Below are 13,316 nucleotides of genomic sequence, written 5' to 3'. Positions count from 1 at the left end.
TATACTACGTGGGCTGTGCTATATACTATGTGGGCTGTGCAATATACTACGTGGTCTGTGCTATATACTACGTGGGCTGTGCAATATACTACGTGGGCTGTGTTATACACTACGTGGCCTGTGTTATACACTACATGGGCTGTTATACACTACATGGCCTGTGTTATACACTACGTGGGCTGTCTTATACACTACGTGGGCTGTCTTATACACTACGTGGGCTGTCTTATACACTACGTGGGCTGTGTTATATACTGCGTGCGTGGGCTGTTATATACTACGTGAGCTGTGTTATATGCTACGTTGCTGTTATAAACTACGTGGCTGTGTTATATGCTATGCTGGCTGTTATACACTCCGTGGTCTGTGCTATATACTACGTGGCTGTGCTATATACTCCATGGGCTGTGTTATATACTACGTGGCTGTGCTATATACTCCATGGGCTGTGCTATATACTCTGTGGGCTGTGTTATATACTACGTGGCTGTGCAATATACTACGTGGCTGTGCTATATACTACGTTGCTGTGCAATATACTACGTGGCTGTGCTATTTACTACGTGGGCTGTTATATACTACATGGCCGGCCACAAACAATCAGCAACAGGCGCAGTCCTGTGTATTCAATGTATTATTCTAAAATCTTCATAAATAAACTACATACATATTCTAGAATACCCAATGCGTTAGAATCGGGCTACCATCTAGTATCCTTATAAAGCTCTTTGGTCTTGCACATGTTTTAAAGGTTAGAGCCTGACTGATTAATTGAGTCTTTGGACAGGAGTCTTTTATAAAGGTGACTATGTAAGACAGCTGTCTTTAATACAGGTAACAAGTTGATTAGGAGCATCTAACTGGTCTGTAGGAGCCAGGACGCTTAATGTTTGGTAGGGGATCAAATACTTATTTCTTACTGCAAAATGCAAATAAATTTATATAATATATACAATGTGATTTTCTGGATTTTATTTTTGATATTCTATCTCTCAATGTTAAAATTAACCTACCCTTAAAATTATAGACTGTTATGTCTTTGGCAGTGGGCAAAGTTACAAAATCAGCAAGGGATCAAATAATTTTTTCCTTCACTGTAGGTGGGGTGTGTTTAGTTGTCAAAATAGAGTAAACAAACAGGTGTGAAAGCATAGACATGCCCAGGAAAATATTTACAATTTTGTTTTTGTATTTATTCAACTCCCTTCTCAAAAATGTCATAATATATTATGATTGTCCTCCTGATTATCTGCTCTATACAAGTTGATGTGATAGATGTAAGGAATTACATGGAAGCCTGCATCATGGCAACTGTGGTAATATGAGCCTTATGTGGCTCAAGAAATCTTCTTCAATGTGTAAATTAGTCTCATGAAATGTTTTGGTAATTTGTAAATCAAATTGTTAATTGTTTGAATTTACTAATATCTGCATATTTCATAAAATTATATATGATTTTGATTCACTTCAAATCAATTTTTTTTTCTAGTAGTCATGCTCTTTATGTACTTTTTTCCATGACTTAGCTATTCTTAATCATCTAGATTTTGTCTTCTGTGTATTTTTGCACATTAAGAAAAATATTGCTAGTATGAAATTATTTGTCTTACTTTTGTATTTTTGCACACTGACTTTCTTCTGCTGGTTGCTAGTTATTGTGATATATTGATATCTACATCATCCTACAATGAGAATATTAGTAGGCGTACTAACCTTTCTTTTTTGTGCTTTTCTCATATAATAAAAGACAAAGATCTGAAAAACAACTTTCAAGTCACAAGTCTTGGTTTGAGGATTGAGGATTTCAAATAAAAATCTTCTGAAATAATATATTGTTGTATTTAAAAATTATATTGTACTCATGTGCTCTTTTGTTCATTAAATAAAATAGATAAAATTGAGAGTGCTGAGCAGTCACCTATTATCTACTGGTGACTCTCAATTTTCATCTTTTGTATTTATAGAAACATACTAGAAATTGCGATATATTTGTATCTAGTTAATTTAGAAAGAATATGGAAGTGAGTATGTGTTGTTTTTCTAATATTTGGATAATGTATTTAGAGACAAAATCCTTAAAATATAATGAAGATTCTGTATTTGGTCCATTCAATTTTGGACACTTTATTCCAGCATTCACCTTCTGTTCTGCTAAAACAAAGGCATAGTCTGTTATTTCTTGGATAATGATGTCTCTATAGAGAATAAAGAGAATCAGAACCAATTAAATGATAACAGCTAAGCAAAAATTAGAGGTGTCTTTTGTTTGTGACTCACTGATAGAAGCCACACAGATACGCTGTAATCAAGGGCATCAGTTTAATGACAAATTAACCAAGATAATTAAACCTGAGCACCAGAATGTCATAGTTTAGTAATAATATTGGAATATTACTGAGCAACTAAGTTTTATCAAATGAGTTGATAAAGGGGCAATGATTATTATTTAGCTTTTTTTCTGCATCAAGACAACATTATATATTTAGTAGTGAACTACAACTACTATTCCTATAATGAAAGACTGTGATTTCCCGCTAGAGTTGTAACAACATTGTTCTACTTCTAATTAGCTCCTGTATGTACATTAAAGGATACACTGGCGGAATATATTCCTGCAGTCGTTCTTTTTCTTCTCTAACATATTAGTAAGTTTTTTTAAGAATAAGATATTTTTAGCCATTGGATGATATAGATAAAAATTATTTGGAAAATTCATTCGAAATCTAGGGAGTTTGTATCAGTTGTCCTGTTCTGAATATTACATTATCTTTCACTGATAAAAAAAAACCGTGCATACCTGGGACTAAGTTACATATTATGTTATGAGTATTATTATTTTTTATGAGCATAATAGTAAATCTTGAATCATTACAAAAAATCTTAATTATCTTTTGGCAGGAAATCACTTAATAGTCCTGGAATGAATGGCTGGTTTATCAAGGCTTACGTTTGTATACAAGTTTTCTATTTAAATAATTCTTGAAGGTGGACTAATAATTCCAAAAGCTGCAACATTTTTGTGCAATTTTGAGTTGCAAAAAAATATTTTTGCCATTTCAGTTTAATGTCAACAGTTTAATGCCAGATTTCTGGTTCAAACTGATGAATTGTATTTATGTGCTCTAAGAGTTAGAGATTTGCTGTGATGCAGTGCACAAAAAATAAAGAGTTGAGCAAGATGATTTGCATTGCCTTGGAAATGCAGAAACCATTTTAGCATGAATTTAGGATGGTCAGAGTTTGTCTAAGCTCACAGCTCAGAAATATAGAGATGAAGAGAAAGCTCTAAATCATTGGACAAATGCTCCAGATAGTAATATTTTAAAAACCTGTAGCATTGAGAAAAAAGAGAATATTAGTTTGTGAATAATGTAGATATTGAAATGATATGGGTATAGAGAGATAGTTGATATGCCAGCAGTAGCGTCAGAGTCAATGTGTTTGATCGGAGATATGTTGCAGCTTACATCTGTCCTGCAGAATTTAAATTACAATTACATTCTTTCTTCTTTCTAAATGCAATATAAAGCAGAAACAAGCCAGCAAAACAGTTATTCAAGAAAACAAATCTGAAATCATTGTCAGAGGGTGTGCTTGCTTGTCACAAGTGACTGTACTGAGTTATTGTATAGCATTTACTTTGCATTTGTTTTGTGAAAGGGGAAATAGTAGATTTTTTACAAATGCAAAAAGAAAATTCCTCCAAGTCCAGACATTTAACTGTGACTGCTTATCTTACAAACTGTGCTTTTCACAAACTATTTTTTTGCACCTGTTTTCAAAGTCAAATTTTGTATCCATACAGTTGTGCTCAAAAGTTTACATACCCCGGCAGAATTTTTGCTTTCTTGGCCTTTTTTCAGAGAATATGAATGATAATACCAAAACATTTTCTCCACTCATGGATAGTGGTTGGCTGAAGCCATTTATTGTCAAACTCCTGTGTTTTCTCTTTTTAAATCAAAATGACAACCCAAAACATCCAAATGACCTTGATCAAAAGTTTACATACCCTGGTGATTTTCGCCTGATAACATGGACAGAATTTGACACAAATGGGTTTGAATGGCTACTTAAGGTAACATCCTCACCCGTGACCTGTGATAAATGCCAGAAAAATTGTTCGGGATGCAAAGAAAAACTGACAAATAACATCAGCTGAAATACTGGACTCTTTGAAAACTAGCGGTGTGGCTGTTTCAAGATGCAGAATAAGGAGGCACTTGAAGAAACATAGGTTGCATGGTCGAGTCGCCAGAAGTAAGCCATTACTGCTCAAATGCCACAAAGTATCTCACCTACAATATGCAAAATAGCACAGAGACAAGCCTCAAAACTTCTGGAACAAGGTAATTTTGAGTGATGAGACCAAAATTGAACTTTTTGGCCACAGTCATAAATGTTTCATTTGGATAGAGGTCAACAAGGCCTATGATGAAAGGAACACCATTCCTACTGTAAAGCACGGAGGTGGATCGCTTATGTTTTGGGGATGTGTGAGCTACAAAGGCACAGAAAACTTGGTCAAAGTTGAAGAAAAGATGAATGCAGCACGTTATCAGCAAATACTGGCTGAAAATATGCAATCATCAGCCCAGAAGCTGCGCTTGGGATGTACTTGTATGTTCCAACATGACAATGATCCAAAACACCTGTCATTAGCTACAGCAGAGCAAAGTGAAGGACCTGGATTTGCCATCTCAGTCTCCTGACCTCAATATCATTAAGCCACTCTGGAGACATCTCAATCTCATAGTTCATGCTAGACAGCCAAGGAGTTTACAGGAACTGGAGGCTTTTTGCCAAGAAGAGTGGGCAACTTTACCATCTGAGAAAATAAAGAACCTCATCTACAACTACAGCAAAAGACTTCAAGCTGTCATTAATGTTAGAGGGGCAATAAATGGTATTAAGAAATGGGGTATGTGAACTTTTGATCAGGGTCATTTGGCTTTCTTCTGGCGACTTGCCCATGCAGCCCATTTTTCTTCAAGTGCCTCCTTATTGTGCATCTTGAAACAGCCCTACCACTAGTTTTCAGAGAGTCCTGTATTTCCGCTGATTTTATTTGTGGGTTTTTCTTTGTATCCTGAACAATTTTCCTGGCAGTTGTGGACGACATTTTTGTTGGTCTATCTGACCATGGTTTTGTTTTTACAGAGCCCCTGTTTTTCCATTTGTTAATCACAGTTTGAACACTGCTGACTGAAATTATCAATTCCTTGGATATCTTTTTGTATCCCTTTCCTGTTTTATACAGTTCAACTATCTTTTCCCTTAGATTCATTGACAATTATTTTGCTTTCCCCATAAATCACAATCCAGAAATATCAGTGGCTGGATGAAAGATGCAATAGTCTGTCTTGATCCCAGACACTCACTCAGCTTTTATGCACACACTGATTACAAGCAAACAGGTCTCAGGTGAGGATGTTACCTTTAGTAGCCATTCAAACCCATTTGTGTAAACTTCTGTGCTTGTTATCAGGCCAAAATCACCAGGGTATGTGAACTTTAGATCAGTGTCATTTGGATGTTTTGGGTTGTCAATATGATTTAAACAGAGAAAACAGAATAGTTTGACAATAAATGGCTTCACCCAACCACTATCCATGAGTGGAGAAAAAGTTTTGGTGTTATCATTCATATTCTCTGAAAAAATGCCAAGAGAGCAAAAATTCTGCTGAGGTATGTAAACTTTTGAGCACAACTGTACACGCCTTACTATTATAGTGCCCTGTTGCAAGTACTGGCTTTTTGGATATTTCTAATTAGAAAGGGGGATACATTTTGCATGAGACGTGAAAGCACAATCACCACCACCAGCCATCTGGGCAGTAGTATTATTAACTTCAGGCCTCAATTGGTCTCCCTGGCCTCCTGCAAGCATGATAATGGGGAGAAAGCGAAGGGCATTATGATATATATAGATCATTGCTTTTCTCGGCCACAGCAGAATTTTACCTCAAACAGCAAAACTGCTAATTTAAGTCAATGTTCTGCACAGAACAATCTGTCTGATCACAAATAACTAAAGGGGATAATTTGGGGACTTTTTTTCCATTAAAAAAAATATGAATGGTCTGTCAGTATTCTGTGTAATTTATGGACTTACTACTGAGTTACCATTCTTTTCAAGTTGAAATTGCTAAGGTTTTGTGTGCATTATCAAAATTGAAAGGAACCAGATACAATCCTAGGAAGCCATAGAACGTTATAGATATAATTTCAAGGCAATTAGAGTACTTGTGATGAGTACTTTTTTTTAAAAATTGACTGAACCTGGAATTTTTATTTCAAAACATTTAATCATGTGTAGGTAATAAACATGCAATCGTATCCTGTACAAAGGTCTGCATGGTTTCTTCATATCATAATAATCCTTTTGACCTCAGTTTCCTTGCATTTGCTCAAAATCAAGCAAATTATAATTTTTAGTGTTATGGTTTTATGGGTGAGTGGAGTAGAACCTTTAGATTGATGCTGATCCATGGACATTTAAACAAGAAAAAATTCTTACTTTGTCTTTGAAATATAAACTTTCCAAAGTTTTTTGATTGTATATCGCCTTGGTAGTTAAAAACACTCTTCTCTCTTCCTGATGATACCTATAAAACAGTAAACTATATTAATTGTAGCTTGAAAAGTTCAGAATAATGGAACACTATGTACTATTAGGAAAATTTCTTAATTACTTGGACTATTTGAAACTAGGAAATACTGAGACTCTGTTAGTTCATCTGTGCAGTAAATCCAAATACATATGAGTCACTGAGTTCCCAACAGCTCATTCTAAAACAGGTAAATTATCTTTTTAGTCAACCATGATTCTATCGCTGGATGGAATGGTAATGTTATTTTGAATATTTGAAAAGAATTTCAGCTTAGTGTAGGTGTGGGAGTTTCCAAACCATTTCTAAATACTGCCTATTTTGCAGGACTACAATACTATATCATTATTAATGTTTTTTTTTTACTTTGATGTACTAGATGTTGTTTTCATAGTGGTTGTTATGGTTTTCTTTTTTTTGCACTTACTTAAAAATAGAAAATGATGTGAACTTTTTCCTGGCTTTTTGCAACATTTCCCAGATTTTGCTTGTAAATCACCGATAAAGAAAAATTACTGTATTTTTCGGTCTATAAGACACACTTTTCCCCTCCAAAATTTGGGAGGAAATTGGAAGGGTGTTCTTATAGTGTGAACACAGGCTTACTGGGGGGGGGGTGGCAGAGGTGTGGTGATGCTGCGGTGGTGGGCGGTGTGGAGTGCACCTGAGCAGGGTCCCTTCTTCAGGATGCCGGAAGCAGAAATGTGGTGGTATCGCGGCCCGGTGTCAATGGTGAGCAGAGGGCATCACCGGTTTCCCTGCGGTTATCTTCCTGAAGACATGGGCTGTCATAGGCTTCAGGAAAATGGCCACTGAAGGCTGTGGGTGTGCAGATTGAAATCTCAGCATCACACGACTTCAGGAAAATCGCCACCAAAATCTCAATCTACGCACGGGTGGCTTCTGGCAGTCATTTTCCTGAAGCCTCCGGTGGCCCACGGCTTCAGGAAGATGGCTGCAGGGAAATCGGTGATGAGCTTTGGTCACTGTGGAACCCTGGCCGTGGTGCCACATTTCTGCCACCGGCATCCTGAAGAAGGGACCCTGCTCAGGTGCACTCCACACTGTCCACATCTGCCACATCGCCACACCTCTGCCGCTGCTGGCATCCTGAAGATGGGACCCTGCTCCAGCTCTGCCTCACCACTGACACCAAACCCGCAGCATTGCACCCCGGGACCACAGCAGTGCTGCCAACACCTTCTTGAGGAAGGGACCCTGCCTTCTGTGACCCCGCTGTGCCACCACTGACTCTCAGGTAAGATACTTTAAATTTGGACAATAAGACGAACCCCATCTTATAAAAATCTTTTTTCTATTTTCCACCCTAAAATTTGGGGTGCATCTTATGGTCCGGTACATCTTATAGACCAAAAAAAAATGTTACCCTTTTTTTTACAATTTTGGAGCATGTTTGAATATTTGATATATTTCTACAACTACAGCATTTTCTAGGTGGTTACATAGTATGTGTGTGTAAGTGTAAACAAATATATTTTTGTTCAGAACTCATATAACCAAAGCATACTTGTATCTGTAATTGAATACTTACATAACCATCCATTGCCCAGTTATTATTTTGAAACTTTCTTATTAAAACATCTGAAGGGCCTTTGATTTGGAAAACTTTCAAAAGTAAGTGAGCTTCTTCTTTTTTATACACACCTGAAGATAATATGAAATGCAAGTGAACTAATATATTGAAAGCATTCTTTTATGCTTTGTTATAATAAATCTACTGTCCCTATATAGTAATACAAAACAGACAGGAAAAGGTAAAATGTTTGCATGGAATAGCTGCTGTTAGTAAAAAAAATGCAAAGCATTTTGTTACGTTGACAAAGGTTTGATACATTCATTTAAAAAAAAAAAATGTATTGGACGCGATATACTATAGCATTACCATAACTTATATGCGTGCTAATTTAGTGTTTTCCTATGGGTGAAAAGGGATACCCAGAAATGCTAAATAGTAGTAAAAACCTGATAAACAGAATCTACATATTTAGAGGTCTGACAGCTCCTGTATTAGAGACAAAACTCAATGATAAAGGTTAAAGGGGTTGTCCAGTTAAAACAAATTATCACCCCAACACGTCTGATTTTCCTCGACATTCAGAACTTTGAGGAAGAACTTGACAATCCATCTGTTCAAGAAAACTTACAGAATGCAATGACCCTGCTGATGCAACACCCTAACCTACTGCTTCTTTTCCCTACGAAAAAGCTGTGAGTCAAAAGACCCAAAGAAAACGACCAAAAAGATCCAAATAATGATGAAGTAAAAAATATATATAAACTTTATTATGCACAAATGTTATAATAGAACCATCACAATTTAAGAAACAGGTGAGGCAAAGTGCCACAGGGTGTGCACAGACACCACTAGAGAAACATACACAGGACGCACGGAGCCGGGATCACAACTCCCACCCTAAAGCTCATCAAGCGCACTAAATTATGGTGGAACCGAGCGTTCCTTGAAAAATATGTGTCACGCTCCATGATCCCGAGAGGCCTGAGGGTTAGAGTCTCCCCTGCATACCCAGTTGATGATGCGGCCTTTATAGGTGATTGGGAGGATGCATGTAGCAGCTGTTCCAAAATTCTCATGCAACTACTTATCAAACTAAACACTAAAACAATAGAGGATTTGGACAAATCCATTGATGCAGCACAGGTGGATCTGCGCTCTTTGGGTACCGATGATCAAATTCAGAGTTTTGAATCGAATCTGGATAAAATCCTTGACCAAATATTGAAAAAAATCCATGAAAATCAAACTACCAAATTTAATCGGGACGTCAAGGATTATCAACTTAAAACTGTATACCGTTGGGTTAAAACGTTACCACAACCCTACGTAAGGAATCGTTTTAATTCATTTTCGTCGGTCTCTTCGGCTGGTGATACCTCGGACACCTCTGCAACCTCTATGGTGACGCGATCTGGTATGGGCTATAAGAGGCCACGTAAACATAATTTCCATCCTTATAGACGCCAGGGCGGACGTTCTCCAGATAAAGAACTAAATGGCAATAAGGTAATTAATCTGAGCGAATATAAATTAACCCCGTCTGATTTGTCTCTACTTAATAGAGGCCTATCTTTTTCACCTGCAGCTGGTCTTGATACGTTTTCTATTATCAAAGACCTACATCTATTTGCTCGGTCTCTTCTCTTCAAAAGACATTTTTTTGATAATGATTTACATTCTCTTTTTCCCACAGACAAAGAGCAAACAGCCCTGAGGATCCTGGAGGAGTTGTCGGATGAGCACAAGTCCACTGAGGGAGGTAGGATACCCCCATCTATTAGACCTCGCTCCAGGAAATTCCCCCCTCTCTCCAGTTGTAACGCAATTGATCTATTTGTGCAGGTAGTCACTAATGACTTTAAGAAAATCCCCCAGCACATCCGGGGGGACAATCTAACTGGGGAGGAGAGACAACGTTTGCGCTATTTGCAGCAGTTGTCTGGAGTCGTGCTCAAACCGGCGGACAAGGGGGGTAACATTGTGATTTGGCCCACTACTATGTACGAACGTGAGGCCTTTCACCAACTAAAAAATTCTGTTTGCTATAAGAAGCTTACGTTTAACCCCTTGTCCGCCTATTGTGCACAGCTCTCCACCATTTTATCTGCTGCAGTTGATGGTGAGGTAATTACTAAAGAGCTGGCTGCAGCATTGGTTGTTAAAGAGCCCACCATTTCTACGTTCTATCTCCTCCCTAAAGTGCATAAAAACATCAGTGTCCCCCCTGGGCGTCCAATTGTGTCGGGACGGGGGAATTTCCTGGAGAATATCAATAAATGGATTGATTCCATTTTACAGCCATTGGTGGTGGGTCTTCCTTCCTTCCTCAAAGATACGACACAGCTGCTTCGCATGGTTGATGGGCTCTTTCTTGAACCCGACACTCTTTTGGCTACAGCTGATGTCGAATCTTTATATACTAGTATTCGACACCATGACGGCCTGAGGGCCGTTAAATTTTTTCTAGACACGTCCGACTCCTCCTCCAGGTTCAGAGCTCTTGTTTTAGAGTTGTTAGAGTTTACTCTGACCCACAACTTTTTTACTTTTAAGGGGTCCCTCTACCTCCAGCTCCAGGGCACAGCTATGGGGGCGGCCTTTGCCCCCTCATATGCTAATTTATTCCTGGGGCTGTGGGAGAGGGACCTCTTCCTGGCAGATGAGCGGCCGTCGTCGGTGGACTGCGTCTTGTTTTGGGCGCGGTACATCGACGATGTCTTTCTCATCTGGCAGGGTTCCCCTTCGTCTTTGGATTTGTTTTTTGAGGGAGTTAATAACAATAATTTGAATATTCGCCTTACCGTCAATTAACATCGGGAGAAAATTGAATTCCTTGATGTGTCCCTCTGTAGAGAGCTCGATGGTAAAATTGGCACTAACATATATCGTAAGCCCACATCTACTAATATGCTGCTACATGCATCCTCCTCGCACCCTGGCCATATGGTCCGCGCTGTACCGGTAGGTCAGTTTTTGAGACTACGGCGTATCTGTTCCTCACAAGCAATGTTTGAGGTGGAGTCAGAGAAATTGAGTCAACGGTTTTTGGAAAGAGGCTATAGCCGCAGATCTATCAAGAGGGCCTATCATAGGGCTAAGTGGTCGAATAGGGATTCCCTATTGTATCACACTCGCTCGGATAGAAATGAAAGCAATGTGATTAGGTTTGTTACTAATTTTAGCACCCAATCCGAGTCAGTACGTACTGCCCTTACAAAAGCTTGGCCTATCTTGATGACCGATAACACCATTGCAAAAATTATTCCTAAAAAGCCTGCTATAACCTTTCGCCGTGCAAAGAACTTACGGGACCGACTAGTGTGGAGTCACTATGAGAGCATGACCCCTCGAACAATTCTGGATAACGTCCCCATCAGGAGGGGTTGTAGACCTTGTGGACACTGTGTCGCCTGTATCAACATTGAGAGTAGTGATTCATTTTTCGACTCGTCTGGACACAATAGATTTCCAATTGTAAAGTCCATTAATTGCGAGTCGAGAAATGTTATCTACTGCGCCACGTGTCCGTGCTCCCTGATTTATGTTGGCCTGACCACACACCAACTGAAGGTGCGGGTCAGGGAGCACGTGCGCGGTATCGAGGCGGCCAGTGAACAGGAGGATACATCCCTCCTGAAAACAATACCAAAACACTTCAAGATCTACCATAAGTGTAATAGCAAGGGTCTACGTGTTAAGGGGATCGATTCCATCGACTTGGGTATCCGGGGGGGCAATATCTCTCAGCGCCTCTCCCAATTGGAATCCCGATGGATCTGGACACTTGATACAGTCCATCCACGGGGTCTTAATGAGCATTTCAATTTCTCGTCTTTTCTGTGATTCCTTCCTGCTGTATTTTTGTGCGGGACACATCTTTTAATTTAGTCTTTTTTAATATTGTTATTTTTTGTTATTTATGTGTTATGTCTATTTACATTTTAGCTGTAGGTGTGCTGATCTTTTCTTATGGATGTCGTGGACGTTGATGTGGACCTATGGACAGGTTGATTCCTTGGACAAATTATATCTTGTGGGAGTTGAAGACCATTCTTTACAGAATGTGCATGGACATTAATATTTTCCATCTGGAGTGGAGGACACTTGGAATTGCACATCTTGACCTTTATGTGACAACCAGATGTCTTTAAATTAATACTGTATACCGTTATCCTGATGTGGTGACATCTCCTTGTGCCTTTGTCTCGATTTATATATTTATTTATCTTATATAGTTTGATTTTTGTTGCTTAAATTTGACATTTAGTCACTATAGATTTTCCATGCTTACATCTGTATTCTGTGTTACACTTACCATCTTAATTAGTCATATCCCTACCACTTTAATATGTGCCTGGGATTTTCCCTACTCCAAAATGGTGCCTCTGGTCCCGGCATCTTCTATGCGCATGCGCGTTTCCCTCTTCTTTTGGTTCGGCTGTGCTGAGTTTGCGCCGCTACACACTCACCGTCGGGAGTCACAGGGCCCTGTGCCGACTGGGCGTGTGGTGATGTGCGGCGCTTCACGCAGTAATGCCGCCTTGCTAAAAGTCCGGTTTGACAGTGGGACGCGCTTGTTGGTCTCCTTGGCAACCGTTACTTCCGGTTGCGGCGCGGCACTTCTTGTTAGTGGGACGCGCTTGTAGGTCTCCTTGGCAACCGTTACTTCCGGTTGCGGCGCGGCACTTCCTGTTTTAGGCTGATATAAAGCGGCACACTTGAGCTTCTCTGATATCCCCCTGAGGAAGGTTTTACTACTGAAACGTGCGTCGGGGAGGGCGCACGGACCCTGGATCCACCCCACTAATTTGTCTCCATTTAGGTAATGTGCATATTTTTGATTTTTGATATTGGTGTTTTGGTCTCCTTTCTTTACATATATGCCTGCATGCGTAATCCAGCTTGGAGCATTATAGTATGGACCTTTCTTTGGTCCACCATGTACACTTTAGGGTGGGAGTTGTGATCCCGGCTCCGTGCGTCCTGTGTATGTTTCTCTAGTGGTGTCTGTGCACACCCTGTGGCACTTTGCCTCACCTGTTTCTTAAATTGTGATGGTTCTATTATAACATTTGTGCATAATAAAGTTTATATATATTTTTTACTTCATCATTATTTGGATCTTTTTGGTCGTTTTCTTTGGGTCTTTTGACTCACAGCTTTTTCGT

The 13,316-nt window shown here is 39.1% G+C and overlaps 1 protein-coding gene across 2 annotated transcripts in view; it reads right to left on the bottom strand.

The window, feature by feature from the left end:
* CSMD1 (CUB and Sushi multiple domains 1) overlaps nucleotides 1-13,316 on the bottom strand; it is a 2,858,343-nt gene that overhangs the window by 28,514 nt on the left and 2,816,513 nt on the right. For both annotated transcript variants that reach the window (XM_077290057.1, XM_077290056.1), the window contains exons 67-68: nucleotides 8,164-8,276; nucleotides 6,521-6,608 (exon numbers count right to left, since the gene is read on the bottom strand). In XM_077290057.1, the coding sequence (XP_077146172.1) occupies nucleotides 6,521-6,608; nucleotides 8,164-8,276 (201 nt within the window). The remainder of the gene's footprint in view (nucleotides 1-6,520; nucleotides 6,609-8,163; nucleotides 8,277-13,316) is intronic.

Source organism: Ranitomeya variabilis, chromosome 2 (genome assembly GCF_051348905.1).
Source record: "Ranitomeya variabilis isolate aRanVar5 chromosome 2, aRanVar5.hap1, whole genome shotgun sequence".
Classification (NCBI taxonomy): domain Eukaryota; kingdom Metazoa; phylum Chordata; class Amphibia; order Anura; family Dendrobatidae; genus Ranitomeya; species Ranitomeya variabilis.
This window is presented reverse-complemented; position numbering and strand designations above follow the sequence as displayed.